The 18,578-nt window shown below is 42.5% G+C and overlaps 1 protein-coding gene across 1 annotated transcript in view; it reads left to right on the top strand.

Moving 5' to 3' along the window:
* Positions 1-18,148, top strand: part of LOC308339447 (protein POLR1D-like) — a 45,585-nt gene extending 27,437 nt beyond the window's left edge. Inside the window, exons 2-3 of the mRNA XM_080798114.1 lie at positions 1,780-1,854; positions 16,396-18,148. Coding sequence (XP_080654240.1) covers positions 1,780-1,854; positions 16,396-16,663 — 343 coding nt within the window. The 3' untranslated portion in view covers positions 16,664-18,148. The remainder of the gene's footprint in view (positions 1-1,779; positions 1,855-16,395) is intronic.
* Positions 18,149-18,578: the final 430 nt, after the last annotated feature.

The following is an 18,578-nucleotide window of genomic DNA, read 5'->3' as shown; positions in this document are numbered from 1 at the left end:
GAGTAGAGAAGGGTGATGCAGAGGACTGCTATATTTTATTATAAGCCTTTAAATAATATTTGCTTTTTTAAGCTATCTGCTTCGATAAAATGAGAATCATTATGAAATATTCATAGAATGTTCACATCATTGGAGGATTATGTAAATTGTATCTGTAGTAGTGCTATAATAGCATAATTAAATGTTTTTATGTAGAATCAATGCATAATTACCAGTTCCAAAATTTTGTGATTAGGTATATAATTCTGTCTTTGGACTATATTTGTTTCTGACTTCATACCTCTCTTTTCTTTCTTTTTTTTTTTTAAGATTTTATTTATTTATTTGACAGACAGAGATCACAAGTAGGCAGAGAGGCAGGCAGAGAGAAAGGGGGAGGCAGGCTCCCCGCTGAGCAGAGAGCCCAACACGGGGCTCGATCCCAGGACCCTGGGATCATGATCTGAGCCAAAGGCAGACGTTTTAACCCCAGGACCCTGGGATCATGATCTGAGCCAAAGGCAGAGGCTTTAACCCACTGAGCCACCCAGGCACCCCATACCTCTCTTTTCTTAACTTAGTACTTATATAGCATAAGTAATAGTAAAGTCAGGAATGGTCATCTTCCTATTCTATTACCCATAGCACCTTGCATGGTACCTTGGACATAGTAAAATCTCAGAATAGGGTTGATAAGTACATTTCCTGGAGGGTTTTTTTTTTTTTTCCCAGTATCTTTCTAAAAATGGCACAAATAGCACAGATTCACTCTGGAAAAAATAGAAAATGTAGAAAAGCATACAGAAAAAAAAAAACCAAAACTTTAAAATCACCCAGAAACTCATCTTACCATCTTGATAACACCCCTCCAAATGTTTTCCTATATAATATATAATGCAAATAAATTTGAAATAAAAATTATCCAGGGGCTCTTGGGTGGGTCAGTTGATTGAGCAGTTGAGTGTCAGTCTTTGGCTTAGGTCATGATCTCGGAGTCTTGGGGTGCAGTCCTGCATCAGGCTTCCTGCTCAGCAGGGAGTCAGCTCTCTCTCTCTCTCTCTCTCTCTCCCTCTCTCTCTGTCTCAAATAAATAAATAAAATCTTTAAAAAAATAATCATCCAGGGCTTCTGGTTGGCTCATTCATTAAACATCTGCCTTCAGCTCAGGTCATGATCCTGGGGTCCTGAGATCGAGTGCATCGGGCTCCCTGCTCAGCAGGAAGCCTGCTTCTCCCTCTCCCATGCTCCCTGTTTGTGTTCCCCCTCTCGCTGTCTCTCTGTCTGTCAAATAAATAAATAAAATCTTTTTTTAAAAAATTACCCAATGCACACTATAAAGTAGATAAAGTAGAATTTCTAGGTCAGCAGGTATGTGGTATTTTGAAGGCTCTTTATCGTGTTGCCAAACTGTCCTCTGGAAATGTTATATCAGCTACAGTCCCCGTTAACAGAGCAAATAGTATGCACTTCTCTCTCACTAACTAAGGGCCAGAAACATTCTTATCCTTGTTGGGTTCATTATTATTTCTTAGAATAATAATGCATTTGAACATTTTAAATATGGATGTGCTTTGTCATTGATTTTCAGTGTTTTCCCCTTTGTATAAAAAGTTCCTTTTTAATGTTATTTATATTTCAAAACTATCAACCATGTGTTTTAAATTTTAAAAATTTCTCCCCAATTTTGAAGTTTTACGCTTCAAAAGCTGGTCATTCTGCTAGGTCATATATGTGGAAAGAACTGATTTTTCAGAATTTGGTGGAGTGACTGCCTCTCAAATCTCTTTTTCTCCCCATCAGGAAAGCAATTGAAGAACTGCTCAAAGAGGCAAAACGTGGGAAAACAAGAGCAGAAACTATGGGACCTATGGGTTGGTAAGTTCTTGAGTAATCTTCCTTAAAACAGTATTAAAGAGAAAGTCTTGGCTGGAGATGTGGATATGTAAGTCTTTTTTTTTTTTTTTAAGACTTTATTTATTTATTCGACAGACAAAGATCACAAGTAGGCAGAGAGGCAGGCAGAGAGAGGAGAAAGCAGGCTCCCCGCGGAGCAGAGAGCCCGATGCGGGGCTCGATCCCAGGACCCTGGGATCATGACCTGAGCTGAAAGCAGAGGCTTTAACCCACTGAGCCACCCAGGTGCCCCATGGATATGTAAGTCTTTAGCAGATGGAGGGAATATAAAACTGTGACTGTGGAGGAAATCACCCAGAGGCGAACAGAATAGGAGCCCTGCTGAGGGTCAGCACTGCGGGGCCAGGGGGTGGGGGGACAGTGAGTGTGGACAGGAGAGCAGTCCTTACAGCACTGTCAAGTCTTTGTTCACAGAATCCCAGGAGACACATAGACACAACTGCCCAGAGGCACCGACTGCCCAGAGGCACCGTGTGAGAGAGATATCAGTGTCCATTATTTGAGGATCTCTGTTTTAATTATGGTCCTTAGTCAATGGAAATTTCTTTTTAAAATTCGACTTGTAAGTATTTCTATTATGTGACAGTTCAGCTGTGTAGACCTACAGTTTGCCTTTACAGTTTCTACACACACAACAGAGCTCTAAGACTTAAAAGTTTAGAAACAAAGGAAGAATTTAACCTTAAGAATTTAATCTTAAGCATTTTTAAGATTCACTTTAGCCATAACACAGGCATTCAATAAATATGCTGATTTCAGATCTTTTATCTAGAATGTAGAACCTATTACAGTGGAGGATTGTGGGTAATTAGAGTTAGATGTAACTTCAGAATATACCTCATTCTGTAAACTTAATTCTTAGAACCGTGCATATGGTTTACTAAAATATAAAACAAAGTTAAATAAATAGAGGGAAAAGGCAATCCTTAAAAATCAAGCAAAACAAAACAAATAAACCTAAAAAGCCATTTAGTGGATGGCTTAGCCGCACATAAAGGAACTCCTTTGTGTGATCTGAAATCGGACTCTGTACCCAAAAGAACTACCAAGAAATCCTAAATTGGTTTCAGTCATCATATTGTCAACAATACTGATGTTTTTCTGAAATTATCATATAACAGGTTAACACAAAGTAAATATTTATTTGCTAAAAATACCCCTATCTCCAGTGTCAAAGAGACACAGATATAAAATCAAAGTAAAAATCTATAATCCTAAATTTGAATTGGAAATATCAGTACAAAACCATGCTAGAGTTTCTCTTTAAAAAAAAAAAAGGAAGAAAGAAAGAAAGGAAGGAAGGAAAGAAAGAAAAAGGAAAGCTTTTTCCAGCTCTGTTCATGGAAAAGTGCTAGAAATGATGACCGCCCACTTGGTAGCAGTGAGTGCCCCTGGCATCCAGATTGCGATATATAAATACCACTTCTCACTAAAAGAAGACCAAGAACCTTAGAAAAATAGCTGATTGCAGATCCGAGGCAGTGCCTGGAGTTCACCAGACAGCAAGTTAGAGGTCACAGTCCCCAGACTGCCCTCGCTTCTTCTTTTTTTTTTTTTTTTTAAGATTTTATTTATTTATTTGACAGAGAGAGAGAGATCACAAGTAGGCAGAGAGGCAAGCAGAGAAAGAGGGGGAAGCAGGCTCCCCGCTGAGCAGAGAGCCCGATGCGGGGCTTGATCCCAGGACTCTGAGACCATGACCCGAGCCAAAGGCAGAGGCTTAACCCACTGAGCCACCCAGGCGCCCCTCTAGCTTCTTACACCAGCTGCAAATTCAGGAAGTTCCCCCAAAGTACCCTCCACTTCCATAAGTCACTGACGAATTCATACAATTCACAGATAGCTATGATACAGTTACAGTTTATTACAGGGAAAGGAACAGATTAAAATCAACCCCAGTAAAGGCATGAGGGGCATTGTCTGTGAGGGTTCCAAACGTGAAACTTCTGTTATCTCCTCCCCATGGAGTCAGGATACATTACCCACCCAGCTTATCAGGGAAACTCACCCAGGGCTTGGCATTCAAAGTTTTTTATTGGGATTCCATTACTTAGGCATGATTGATTAATTGCTCACATGATCTCAATCTCCAGTTTGACATGGACCACATGACCCAAAGCTCCCACCCTAAATCACATGCTTGGGTTTTTTTTGGGGGGGGGCAGTGGGGAGGAGACATGGTCAGCTCTTACCCTAAGACCATCAAGTGGGGCCTGACCCATCTTAAGATCTATCCGGAACAAAGACAGGTCTGTCAGATGTGACATTACCTCTGAGAATTGAGATTACCTCCCAGAGGCCAGACCTCTCTGTGCGTAAGGCCAAGCTCTTCCTACACAGGCAGAAAATGTGAGGAGCCAGAAAGTGATATCAGAAAGACTCAAGAAACAACCTGAAAGGTCTCCCACAAGATGGGATAATTTGATCACCAAGAAGAATAAAGTTATCATGAAAACTTAAAATCTATGAAGTCATAATGATAATCACAACAAGAAGCTTAATGGTCCCTTTTGGAGAATGCTATGGAACCAAATCATTATTCATAAAATTGGCAAATAGAAAAGAAGAATAAAACATTTATTCTGTTCCCTGTACAAATTATACCTCAGAGTTACCAATAATTATTGAAAAAAACTTTGTTGTAGAAGTACATCAGGACGCCTGGGTAGCTCAGTCAGTTAAGCCGCTGCCTTTGGCTCAGGTCATGATCCCAGGTCCTGGGATCGAGTCCTGCATCGGGCTCCTTGCTCAGAAGGGAGCCTGCTTCTCTCTCCGCCTCTGCCTGCCACTCTGCCTGCTTGTGCGCTCATTCATTCTCTCTTTGACAAATAAATAAATAAATAAAATCGTCAAAAAAAAAAAAAAAAAAAGAAGTGCATCCATTAAATGGACAAGGATTACAGAATAAGATCATCATTTGAATTCTTAGCCACTCAATAAGAAAACAATCTGATTTAAAAATAGACAAAAGATTTGAAGAAACACTTCACTGAAAATGATGTAGGATTGGCCAATCAGCATATGAAGAGATGCTCAAAACATTGGTTACCAGCGAAATGCAAATTAAAACCATAGTTAGTTACCACTATATGGGCACTAAAATATCTAAAATTTAAAAAGACTGACTACCAAATAAGGCTGAGGACATAAAACAATTAGAATCCTCACACATTGTTGGCAGAAATGAAAATTGTACAGCCATTTTGAAAAATTGCTGGCTGTTTCTTAAACATAGAGAGTTCTTCTAACCAATTACCAGGGAATTAAAAACTGAAGCCCACACAAAAATCTGCACAGTAATATGCATAGCACTTTTATTCATGACAGCTCAAAACTGGAAACAACCCAGATGTCCACTAACATGACTGAATAAACAAATTGAGGTTCTAGCCGTACATTCAGTGCTACTCCTTAACAAAGAGGAATAGAAGCAGACACAGGGACACCCTGCTAAGGGAAAGAAGCCAGACACAAAACCTTACACAGTGTGAGATTCTACTTATGTGGTGTTCTAGAAAACCCAGAACTGCAGGGACAGAAAGCAGATCCTTGGTTGCCAGGAAATGGGGACAGGAAGGGATTTACTGCAGAACTCTGTGGGTGACAGAGACAGTTCACATCTTGACTAATGTGATGATTACATGACTTTGGACACTTGTCAAAACTCTTCACACCTGTTACTTTAAAAAGATAAATTCCATTCTGTATGAATTATCCCTTTTAAAATAAAAAGAAAGTCCTCATTTGCAATCCCTAAAGACACACTGGTCCTAGGCAAAGGTCATTGGCCACTAACCCGACCAGATGAGGAGTTGCTGGGGACAGTTCTGGGACAGGTCAGGCTGACCGCATCTGAACTCACTGACCCATCTCTGTGCCACGAAAAGATGCAGTAGGGAAGAGCACACCATTATTTATGAGATACCCTTGTCAAAGGATTGAACCCAAATCTGATCAGATCTCCAGTTAAAACTACTAGTTCGCAGGAAGAACCGAGGGCAGAGGAACATGGTAACTGACACCAGGGGGATGAAATCACAAAAATCCTGTATGTGGGGAACTCTACAGGACAAACAACCGAGTTTCTTTAACAAATAAATTGCAGAGAAAAGGAGGGGTATCCTATGAATTAATAGATTTGAGACACATCAAATAAAATGTATACTTTATTTGAATCCTTAGCCAAAGTAACTATAAAAAGACATTTAGGAAACAGTTGGGGTATTTGATGATATTTAGGAATTAATGTGGATTTTTTAGGTGTCATAATGGTTTTGATGTTACTTCATTTTTTAAAGCTATTATCTTTTCAGAAGTTCATTCTGATGTATTTATGGATGAAGTGATAGAAAATGAAATAATCCAGTGCGAGTCAATCTGTATGTAACATATGTAATCATCTTAGATTCAATAAAATGCTCTCCTCGTGGAAGGATAGTTATATGGATTTGGTGAGATAAGATGTTTGGAAATATTCACACGATTCATGTCATGTAGCAGTCAATCAGTGTTAGTTGGATCTGCTCTTACCTTCTTTCTAGTCCTCCTCTGTCCTTTACAGAGTTAAAGGTGCCTTTACTCCAGTGAATTAAATTGGTACAAAGTTGGTTAGGGGCAGTCTACTTAGGTGTTCAGTGTAAGGCAGGACTGAGACCAGATTGACCATAGCCACTGGTCCAATCCAGAACTGTGTGTGAAAGAATCAGTGGAAAGCTAAGTCATGAATTCATGGCTTGACATGGGAATAAGAACATGTCAGGGTTCTTGCTGTATTAGGAGTATTCAAGGAGATCAGTGGCTTCCAGGCAGCTCTCCGACGGAAGTCATTTATCCTGACAATCTTTCTACCACTTACTGGCTTAGTAGAACTTTCTGCTAGTGAAAAAACTAGCTCTGTTTCCCCTGGAGAGAGTTACCACAGGCACAGGTCATCTTGCCACTTGTGGGAGTACTGATGTGCACGCATTGGGCTTTATACAAGTAAGGTCAGCAGTTCCACAAAGTTGTCTCTTCCGGTTTTCTACATCTTCCAGCCATAGGGTGTGATGCTTTTTCACGTGGTCTATTACGTGGCAGCCATTCCTTCCCCAGTTCAGTCAGCAGAAGGGAAGAAAAGAAGGAAGGTGCCCCCCCCCCCACTTAAAGGCACTGCCCAGAAGTTGCCTACACCATTTCTATGTATACCCCATTGGTCAGAATTTCATTTCATGTCTTTACCCAGCTCAGCTATAAGGTCAGGAATTCAGTCTTTTTTCCCCCCAGGAAGTCATGTGCCAGACAAATATCTGGGGTTCTTTTACTGTAGAAGAAAGGAAGAATGGCTATTTTGGGGACAACTGGCAGCTCTTCCCATGAAGGAGGAAGAAGCATGTTGAAGAGGGAGTAAGAGATGGCAGGCCAAGTAAAGCATTCCAAACTTAGAAGAGGAGGATCCTGGGAGAACAGGATCTGAAACTTCCAAGTTCCCATTAGTCTACGGGATAGGAATTCCTGCTGACATGGCGATTTTTCTCAATTGTCTTGTAATGGCAGTCCTCCGACTTTTTGGTTTTAGGGTCCTTTACACACTTAAAAACTATTGACAATGACAAAGAACCTTTTTTATGTGGATTATCAGTATTTACCGTATTTGAAATGAAAAGTGAGCAATTTTAAAGGATTTATTTATTAATGTATTTAAAAATAATAAGCCTATTACATGTTAAAGGGAATGATATACCTTTTATAAAAAATAACTGTATTTTGGGGAAAAAATACTGCATTAAAGTGATACTCTTTAATATTTTTGTAAACCTCCCCATCCCCAGCTTATAAAAGACACCTGGGATTTCATGTAAGCTTCTACGACCTGTTGTTTTGATTAAAGTATATGAAGAAAATCCAACTTCACACCAATGTATATTTGGAAAAGGAAGAAGTATTTCAATAGCTTTTCCAGAAAATTTATGGTATTTAATCCTTCATCAAAACTTTGCAAATAACCTCAATGAGTGGTAGTTTCTTAACATTCTTTTTAGTAATGTAGACTCTTCATGTTCTGTTATAATAAAAATCCCTTCATCCACCTTACACTTTGACTGGATCTTCTCCTCATACATGATTTTGTAACATCATGCATTGGTCATCTTAAAAATGTTGGTTCAGGGAGTCATCCTCCAAATGTTAACACATTTCATTATATAATATTAAAGGAATACATTTGTAACTACCACCACTAATCTCACCAGAAAAGCCTTTTAAATGTTGGGAACTTGTCAAGTGCACAGTTTTCCAAAAGTCTAATTTTCTTGCACTTGAAAACTCAAGTTTTATCATTGCCAGTAAAAACTGTGAGTTGTTTTCCTTGAAGTGACAGGCTCACTCACATCTGAATAACCAGCCAGTTCACTTACTGTTCAAACATTCGCACAGGTGCTCTTCCTTCAGGCAGCTCTTGGTTCAGGACACCCTGACCAATGCGGGCTACGCAAACAGGTCTGGCTGAAGGACGGCCATGACTTGCGTCTGCTCCCTGGTGCTGAGACGAAGAACGTCTTCCCCATCGTGCTCGTCTTGGGAGGATAACTGGTTTTCCATCTGTTTCAGTGTGCGTGCATGCGTACATGCATGCATAAATAAATAAAAACTTGTAACGACTAATCCAGTGGTTGCCAAACTTACCTGCACTTTTGAAATCATCTGAGAAGCTCCCAAAATACTAATGTCTCTGTCCCACTATCACTGATTATCAGTTGGGGGGTGGCCTGAGCTTGGGGTTTTAAAAAGACACCCAGGTGATTCTAAAGTGCACACAAATGTGAAAACCACCGTAACAGTCCCTATATATTGTAAAGAATGGAATCAGCCTGCTCTGCAGAATTGAAAGCATTCCCACACCTCTCCCATGGGCAGACGGCTCCATAGCACTTGGGTAGCCGGGCGCTCAGACACGGGAGTCCCAAGTTCCATCCCCATCAACACATCTTCTGGGACAGATCTTAAAGGAGGAAATAATCTGTTGCTTACTTGTGGGCCACGGTGTGTTTTTCTAAGTATCTAGAAGAACTTTATATTTGCTTTAAAGTTGAAAATAAAACGAGAGTGCCATTTTTTTTCCTCCTCGATAGTCCATGAAAAGATTTCAGTGAGGTAGTTGAACCATTGCCAGAAAGAGATTGCTGAACTAAAGAAAATGCCACAGAATGCCATTTTTTATTTTATAAAGAAAGAGACCATTTGGTGCTCTGTACTTCTGTGGACGTATTTCAGCAAAAGAATCTCTTCAGAAGCTGTTCTTGACAGAGGCCTCAAGGGAGCTGAAGTATGGGCCCATATGACTTCTTTTTCGTCAACACAAAGGAATTTATAAGCACAAATTTCAGAAATGCACCCAGCTTCGTTGTCCACAAAGCTGTTTTTATTCTAGTCGCACTCATATCAGCTGACCTATAGCCCAATGTAGGTTTAGAGTCCGGCGCTCGCAGAACCTCAGATTTATACGTGGAAAGGCTTATATATGGTACAAAAAGTTACAAAGTTGGACAGAAAATGAGTCTTCAGGTTTTTTTAAACCCAGTTTTAAGGAGAAGGGCCTTTTTGGGTGCTTTTCTATTTGGTGTTGGTGGTCATTCTGGTGATAAGGGGAAGAATCATCCACGTGGTTCTTCCTTTGTATCGCATCAGCTGTTGGTTATTTCTCAAGTTTTTATGCAGGTATTTTTTTTTTAATTCATTTGACTGAGCACCAGTAGATATAGATATAGATATAGACTGAGGCCAGGCTCAGGCAGCAGTAAGGAAGACTCCCTGTCCTGGCCTTCAAGTTGTTCATCCATTGGTGGATATGGACAAGTGAGCAGGTAAGCACAACACAGTGTGCTGGAACCAGCAGGCGGGGAAGGAAGGGCTCCCGTTTCAGACTGACTCACGGACAAGGCTCTTGGCATAATTTCAGGGCCACAGAGATGCAAAGCCTTTACTCTACAGCTAAAGAACATGGGCCCCAAAGGGCCCCAGCAAGCTAATTGCTGCTAAATGGATCATCGTTTGCTTTCTCATCCCCAGATGAATGCTCCTTGTACCACACCACCTCTCTACTGTGTGTTACTGTCCGACAGCTGCAGGCTCGTCAGTGCTGCCTGCCCCCAGCTGCCCACAGCCTTTCAGATCCAGTTATAAAAGTGAATCAGAGAGCCCCGCATGTGTGAGCACTCCATCACATCGCCATGGAAATAATGTGTGCAGTTAAGGGAGCTGGAGGCCAAGGACAGCAGCCTTGTCGTCTCTCTCTGGACACCACCATTCACATACCTGCTTCTGAGCTTTATCCTCACACATCCTCTGTTCCTCTTGCCGGTCTGCTACCGAGCACAAATATGTAGACAGATAGCCTGGGATTTATCTTCATTGCAGGACCCAGCCTAATGCCCTCCCGACACCATCCTGGATCGGGAAGAAGGAGCAGAGAGAGACAGAGACCTGCTGTGGCATAAGCAGGTGGCCAGTCACCAGAGCAGTGAGGCAAAGAAACCACAGGTGAAGAGCCTGTTGGCACGCCTGCTGCCAAGACTGCTCTGCCCGGCACAGGCACCAAGAAGCAGATCTGTACGCCGTGTCAAGTGGAGAGTCACTGACACGGGCAAGGCTAGGACAGAGGCAGAAAACATTCTAAATGTACTTGGTGTGGATATCTGTGAAGTACAACAGGCCTTGGGAAATTATGAATCTTATTTTTGTGGTTAGGGAAACAGAGGCCTAGGGATTGTGGGAGCAAGCTTCCACACAGCTCTCCAAACCCAGTCTGGGAGGGAGGACCTCAGCATCAGATCCTCTGATTCCAATCCTACCAGCTTGGGATCTCAGATACGTTGCTTTTCTTCATCTCCTGTCTGCCCATAAAGTGTTAGATGGTTGGAGAAATGGAACGAGGTAATATCAGTAACATGATGGCATGGGACAATTACTTCATGGAAGCCAGTGTCTGCAGTGTTGTCATTCCCACTGGCTAGTGATTATGTACCACTAGCTGATGGGTCATGTTCGTGGAACTATCTTAGAAACCAAAAGTGGCAGGTCTGGGGCACCTGGGTGGCTCAGTCAGTTAAGCATCCAGCTCTTGGTTTTGGCTCTTGTGACCTCAGGGTCCTGAGATCGAGCCCCGTGTCAGGCTCCAAGCTCAGCCAAGTCTGCTTAAAATGCTCTGTCTCCGTCTGCCCCTCCCCAACTCTCTCTCTAAAGTAAATGACGTCTTTTTAAAAAGTGGCAGGTCTGACTGTGTAGCATGCTAGGTATTACTACTTTTATCCTTCAGCAGTAAAGATAAAAACTATTAAAACCAGAAAAAAAAAATTACATATCTCTTCCTTTTCTGTTCTCTAAGTTTGTTTACAGTCTACTGTTTTTCCTAAGTCAAGTATGATAATTGCAAGGAGGAAGTGCCTTATTTTTACACGTTATGTTATATCATGTACTCATTCAAAAAGAAAAAGAGAGAGAGATGAAAAGCTTACAATCCCAGCCTCAATCAGTCCGCAGGTCTCTCTAATGGCAGATTCTCCAGAAATCTACCTCTCCTGGGGCATGCAGAAGCCTCCATGGCTGGGCTGACAGCTTTGGAAGTGAAGTAAAGCACTTGCCTTTTAACGTTTACCAGAGTGAGGATGCCGGACCTTATGTCTGACAGTGCTGTCCTCGGTACTCTGCCAGTGCAGCTGTAAGCAGTCTCATTATATTTAGAGTTTTATATCTGTTTATACTTACATCAGTTCCTTCCACATGAGCTAATATACCTTTCTAAAACCAAAAATAAAAACAGCTGGCCAGGGTGAGGAAGCTGACATTGTGTGGTCAGAGCTGCCAACAGGGAAGCAGCTGCTCCGTCTGGTGGCCTCTTGGGTCCCCAACCCCAGCAGCGTGTCTCAGGACAAAGCTAGTGATGTTATTATATAGCGCAGGTACCTTGAGCAGCCCCAGCCTGTGCTCTCACTCTAGGGCCCGGGTTTTACCTCAATGCAGACGTGAAAAGCTCTGGAGTGGTGCATACCTAACGCTAACTTATCATGTCATCTCAAGTCTGGGGGGAAATTGGCACCAAGAAAGAGCTGAGAAACAAGACACATCGATGAAATGAATTTTCTCTTTTTTTCTTTTTAAGATTTTATGTATTTATATATTTATTTATTGCTGGGGAGGTAAAGGAAGAGGGAGAAAGAATCCCAAGCAGACTGCATGCCAAGCACAGAGCCCAATGCAGGGCTTGATCTTACAACCCTAAGACCCTAATCCCAGCTGAAATCAAGAGTCAGGTGCTCAACCAACTGAGCCACCCAGATGGCCCAGAAATGAATTTTCGTATGGGATGAATGAGAGGAGAGTACTTTTCTAAAGGGTTAACAGGCAGAACACAAGCAGAGAATTTTAAAACTGGGACAGACTTCAGAAATCACCTACATACCCCAACCCTCTGTGTTCTATTTGAAGAGCGTCTACAGGGCTTACACAGTATGAGGAAATGCAAAACTTTTTTTTAAAAACAAATTTATTTATTTATTTGACAGAGAGAGAGAAAGCACAAGTAGGGGGAATAGCAGGCAGTGGGAAAGGGAGAAGCAGGCTCCTGAGTGGGGAGCCTGATGAGATCATGACCTGAGCCCAAGGCAGATGCTTAATGACGGAGCCACCCAGGCATCCCATCAAAACTTTTTTTTTTTTTTTTTAAGATTTATTTATAGGGGCGCCTGGGTGGCTCAGTGGGTTGAAGCTTCTGCCTTCGGCTCAGGTCATGATCCCGGGATCCTGGGATCGAGCCCCGCGTGGGGCTCTCTGCTCCGAGGGGAGCCTGCTTCCTCCTCTTTCTGCCTTCCTCTCTGCCTACTTGTGATCTCTGTCTGTCAAATAAATAAATAAAATCTTTAAAAAAAAAAAGATTTATTTATAAAAGGGAGAGAGTGCGCATGTGCGCAAGGAGGAGAGGGAGCAAACGAAGAGGATATCCGAAGCCCACTGAGTGCGAGCTCACCACTGGACTCTATCCCAGCCATGAGACCAGAACCTGAGCGGAAACCAAGAATCGGAAGCTTAACCGACTGAGCCACCCAGGTGCCCCAGAGTACCAACACTTTTTCATTGTAACCATTTTTATGAAAATTTCTATAAGATCTCATTGACTTTTTCCTGATGGCTCAGGTTTTGTTTGTTTTTAATTTTTTTCATTGAGGAACATCAGCTAGCCTGCTCTGTTCTTGATTAGCTTCTTTTCTCAGGTTGTCTGAGACTTTAGTATGTTATCTTGAGTTGCTCTCAAGAAGTCCCTGCTGTATTAACTGATGTGCTATCTATATTCTTTTTCATGAAGAATCCCTCCAAGTTTCTAAGTTGAGATATTTTCACATTTTAGAAAGGTACGTCAGCACACCCAGTATGTACTACGAATGACCCCAGGGGTTCTTATTCAACACATTATCATTTCTGCCCCCACACATATGCTTATGCTAACTGCGATAAAGACTAGACATAAACAGCCCAGTGTCAGGTTAGGCCAGGTTTTGCTGCCAAACGAGTTTCAGCATCATATAGAGAACTTGATTTTCAAAGGTTTTAACATTTTGGAATGGTAGATAAGAAACTGTAGACCCATTGGTAACATGTACTGAAGATTTACTGTGGGCCGGGTCCTGTGCTAAGTGCTGTATGCATTATGTCAATAAATCCTCCCACTGGGCCGATATTTCTATTACTCCTGTTTAAAAATGGGGAAAACTGATGCACAGGGGAGTTAAGTAACTTGTCCGTGGTCACACAGCTAATTAGGAGATCCAGGATATAAACCAGAGCTAACGTGTACCAAGCGCTTGTTATATATTAGTATGATTCTAAGCACTCACTCATTTGGTCGGCAAGCATTCCATGAAGATAGTCACTGTTGTGATCCCACATTTAACAGGTAAGAGGCAATGGGGAGACTATATAACATGTTCAGGGTTCAATCTGATAGATAGTGTGGCTTCAGAGCACGTATGCTCGGCCAGTACCATGTCGTATGTGTTTATAGCAATGGAACACCCAGCTGCGAGGTTCAGCAAAATAAGTTACCAGTGGAAGGCTAGAGCAGTTCCCTCCCGGTGGATTTCCACAGATGTCAGCAGCTCTGTTAGACTCCTTACACCGTGATACTTTCATTGCATATTTCATAATTTCTCTATATGGAATCATTAACTACACGTACGTCCATATCTGCTTGCAGCCACCCCTCTACCTCACTGCCCTGCCTTACTTATTACGAGTATAAGTAAAGCACTCACTGTCATTTCGAAAGCATGTCCTGGCATGTTCGGGAGCAGTCACTCTCAGCAGCCCCCACCGTCGCCAGGTAAACCAAATTCTCTACCAGCTGCCCTTGACTCCTCACCTGGAATAGATTCTTAGGCACAACCAACATTAAAAATCCCATCTCTAATGTTAAAAAAGAGATGTAAAGGCCATTTTTCTTGTGGCTTGATTGTAGAAAGTCCTCTCATTCTCTGAACAGCTCTTTCGCTTGCTGTCTCCAGGGCGGCCCCCACTCCCCCACTCTCAGCAGGAACTCCGCGGGTCTCTAGCAGAAGAGCATTGTTCATCTAGGACGAGCAGATGGTGGGAAAGGTGATCTCCCTTGGAAGGGAGCAAAATAGAGCAGAATTCACCAGGAGTTTTGATTGTTGTCCCATCTGGCAATACTTGCCTTTCCTCATATGTCTAATCCAGAGAAGGACTGACCAGTTTCACCAGCACATAGCTGGCCCACTCCAGGGAAAAGATCGCAGAATGCTTGTGGAGCTGGCTGGACACGGCCTCCCAGAGCCGAGAGACACACGTGGTCCACTTACTCGTACCAACGATTCTGCTCCTGCGCTAAGCATGGGGCCACAGTTGCCAAAGAGGGGCCCTTCTGTCCTACCGACAAGCCCTATCATGCTCTTTGGTCACATCAGTGTGCCGTACTCTTCTGAATCTAGGTCTAGTGGTGTGCTCTCTCTGGAAGCTAACTGAAGCCCCATAGGGCTCCCGGGACTTCCATGGTGGTGTGCCATCACGACATCACAGCTTTGTCACTGCCTTTCTTCTTCACTCCTCATCTCATTCACTGTGGCTTCTAAACTCCAGCACTAAAAGAAAAACAAAACAAAAACTCCAGGGTCGCTACCCCCTCTAAATGTGCCCGCTGCTCCTACTACACTCCACTGCCCTTGCTTTCTCCATTCCTTTCTCTCCTTGTTCTAGCTCCTTCCCTCCTCACTTCTCCCTGCTGGAGACGGAAGCACGCTTGCACATCGAGTCCCTACAGCACCTTTGATTCTTCTCAGAGATTTTTCTCTGTTTCTAGAGGTGCAAGAGTTGCTTATTTGCTACAGGAAACATTTCCCCCTCTTTTTCTCCACATTTTACTTCCAGGTTCGATGCCACTTCTGATTGCTTGAGCTGGTCTGACCCCCGTAAGTGCCATGAAGCTATCTGCTCACATTTCACCGACAGGGTCCTAGATGATAAAATCGCCCTGGTGGGGGCGCTGCTGGGTTGATTTTGAAGTACTGTGTGGGATTCTCTTTTTTATCCCAAGTTTGACACAAAAATGGAGATTCTAGAATCCTACATTCATCTTTGCTTAATGCCAGCCACTCTGAGTGACATGATTTGGGGGGGTCAGTATCCTCCTAAAATAGCCCATCGTGTAACAGCCAAAGTTCAAGAGAAGTATGCAGGTTCTCATCTGTGTTGGGGGGGTTCCCCCAAATGAAAGCTTTATGCACTTGAAAAAGAAAAAAAAAATACTGTAGTATATACATAAGCATGCAAAATAATAATTTACTTAGTTACATCCTGTCTCTTGGGTAAACTTAAATCACCAGCTGCTTAAATATACACTACACAGAAACTGACCCAAAGCATGGGCCTCCTTGAAGTGCCCCCCAACAGAACACAAACTAAAAGCCTGATACGGAAAGTGAGATTCTCTTAAAGATAAAATGTGATTAATGCATTTTCATAGATTCTTTGGATAATTTTTTTTCCTGCTGTACTGAGCCCCAGCATCCAAGATATGGCAACAGATACTTTTTTTGTTCCTCAGAGAGGGACTTCACTGTCACTCTTTGGTAATTAAAAACAAGCCACGATCAATTTAGCTCAGAAATGCAGATTATAGTCAAATCGGGCATCTATTATTCAGGGAGAAAACAGAAGGGATCCTGTTCTCTCACGTTGTGGCCAAGACCTGCACAGGCATAGTGGTGGGAAAGTTAGTCCCAATAAGGAAGAGAGGGGTGAAGTATTCAGCTAAGGGGCAGCTCGGTGTCTGGAGAATTCCAAGTGTCTTGCCTTTCCCCCTTGTACTCACAGTTTACACTAGGTGGCATGCAAGGAAAGCTGAACGCATTCAGAAACTTGATTCTGTGGACACAGAATTCTTTGGCAGGAACCCGTGACCGGTGGGTGCAGCTCTGGAGCAAGTGATTTGGTTTGAGAATGTTCTCTCTTTTTCCTCCCCAGGATGAAGTGTCCTCTCGCTGGTACAAATAAGAGATTTCTGATTAACACAATCAAGAACACGCTGCCGTCCCATAAAGAGCAAGACCCCGAGCAAAAAGAGGGCAGCAAGGAACCCTCCAAAAGCCAGAGCCAGAAAGAAGAGAACCGGAAGCAGCACAGAGGCCACCCCTACAAGTCCAGCTTCCAGGCCCGGGGCGCGGGCGGCCACTCCCCGCACAGGAAGCGTGGCGGCCAGGAGAAGTATGAGAAGCGCTCCACCAAGCGATGAGGTGGCCACAGCCCCCAGGGCTGTCTCCTCTGGGACTGGGGGGTACTGGGGGGAGGGGGAGGTGTGGGTGAGGCTTTGAGGACAGGCCTTGAGCAAGTGCCCAGGAGTGACTTTCATAGTCGGTCCTTGGCTGCAGTGACAAGGAAATGAGTCCAAAGGGACTTGCTCGGAAGGTGTGGGAGCAAGTTTCAGCTCCTTCATTTCCTCTTGTTTGGAAGTTGGTTTCAAAATAAATCTAAGACTAAAAGTTTTCAGACATCATTACAACTAGTTCCGACTTTTTTTTATTTTTATTTTTTTGGATGTGTTACAGTTGTGGTCATTTCTTAGTTTTCCTCAAAAAAATAAAACCCTTGGAAATCCTATATGTTATGTTTTTGGATGATTAAGTTAAAATTCAGAAGTCATCTGGCCAGTAACCCACAGTCAGGAAAACAGGTTAGCCCTCCAAGGGCTAGAAATTTACCATGAAACTCTTTGTTTTGTTTTCCTGTAAGTGAGCAATGTAGGAAATTCTCAAACTGGCTTTGAATTTAGTGTTCCATATCAATAACCAGAGGTTGAAAAATTGGCCCTGTTGTTTCCTTGTGCATTCTCAAACTCACTCCTACGATAGAATGACTTTTCTATATTTAATTTTTGGGGGGAATATGTAAGTTTTAAGTGGTGCTTTAAAAAAAAAAACCCTCAAAAGTTAAAATTAACTGAATTATTTTACTGCTATGTCTTATTTAGTTACAGACTATAATACAACTAGTATAGTTGTTTCAGAAATCTTAATTTGAAATAAAAGTGTGTTTACGCCTTTTTGGTTTTTTTTTCAATATGGATGTGTCTCTGGTTTAATGTACAATTCCAAACCTTTCAAACCTGTATTCTTCCTTTCAGACTCAGGAAAATGTCACCAAGTACCCTCTTCCCTGGTCCACAAAAGGAAGAAGAATCTGTCTCTCTGTCCCCCACCCCGCCCCATTTTTCCAAAGCATCTAAGCTTATGCCTGGCTGCTTCCAGATAATCACTCACCACAGCCTGCTCCCTGCTTCCTGGCAGCCAAGAAAAGCCCTTTCTCAATGTTAGAAAAGAGCATATCCGAAAAGTTAGCTTCGGGGTGTTTATAGAGAAACTAGAATAGACCAAGGACTGGCTTTGCCCATCAAGCCGCTGGCCACACCCTCAGTCCGCTCAGAGCTAAAAGCTCAGGAGGGACAAACCCCAGGGTTTCTCACTTGACCCACCGGCCTCCCCACCAAAGACCCCAGGGCCTCATCCTATGACTTTAAACGACATGGCAACACACTTTGCTTTCAAACATACAAAAAGGAATAATTTGGTTCATAGGACTTCATCCAAATCCATTTATGCATTAGCTTACGCTGTTTGTGCTAAATTTGGAACGTTTTGTATTTAAACACTAGAGATAGCATAGAGTCATGAGTTTTTGAAAATTCTTGTTATAATGAAGTAAAATAAAGTTGGATTGTATCAATTGTCTTTGTTCTCCGTGTTTAGAGCAAACTGCCAAGTTCATTATTCTATAAAAGAAAATGATTTTAATGAGTACATTCTAATACTTAAGGGAAACCTCTCTTCCCACTTCTGCTGAACCTTTCTTATTTAATCATGTTCAAGGACGAGTGTTCTGCAGAATCACTTTGCCTTTAAAAGGAATTGTTCCACTTCTGAAAACTCTTCGAATCTTTAAAACTTTCATCAAGAGCAGCCGTGGTTTCCTGTCTATAAATGTCAGGAGCAAATGATCCGTTCTTTCCCCATATAGACAGTGCACATTGCTGGAGGTTCTTGGTCCTGAGATCTGACACTCACCGGCCACCTCCCAAGTCTGCGTTCCCGTGCAGGCCCTGCCGAGAGCTTCCTTGGCCTCAGTCCTGTCTGCCCTCCAGCATGAGGGTCTGT

The sequence above is a fragment of the Martes martes genome (assembly GCF_963455335.1).
Source record: "Martes martes genome assembly, chromosome: 3".
NCBI lineage: Eukaryota > Metazoa > Chordata > Mammalia > Carnivora > Mustelidae > Martes > Martes martes.
The sequence above is the reverse complement of the archived record's forward strand: the minus strand, read 5'-3'. Positions and strand labels throughout refer to the sequence as shown.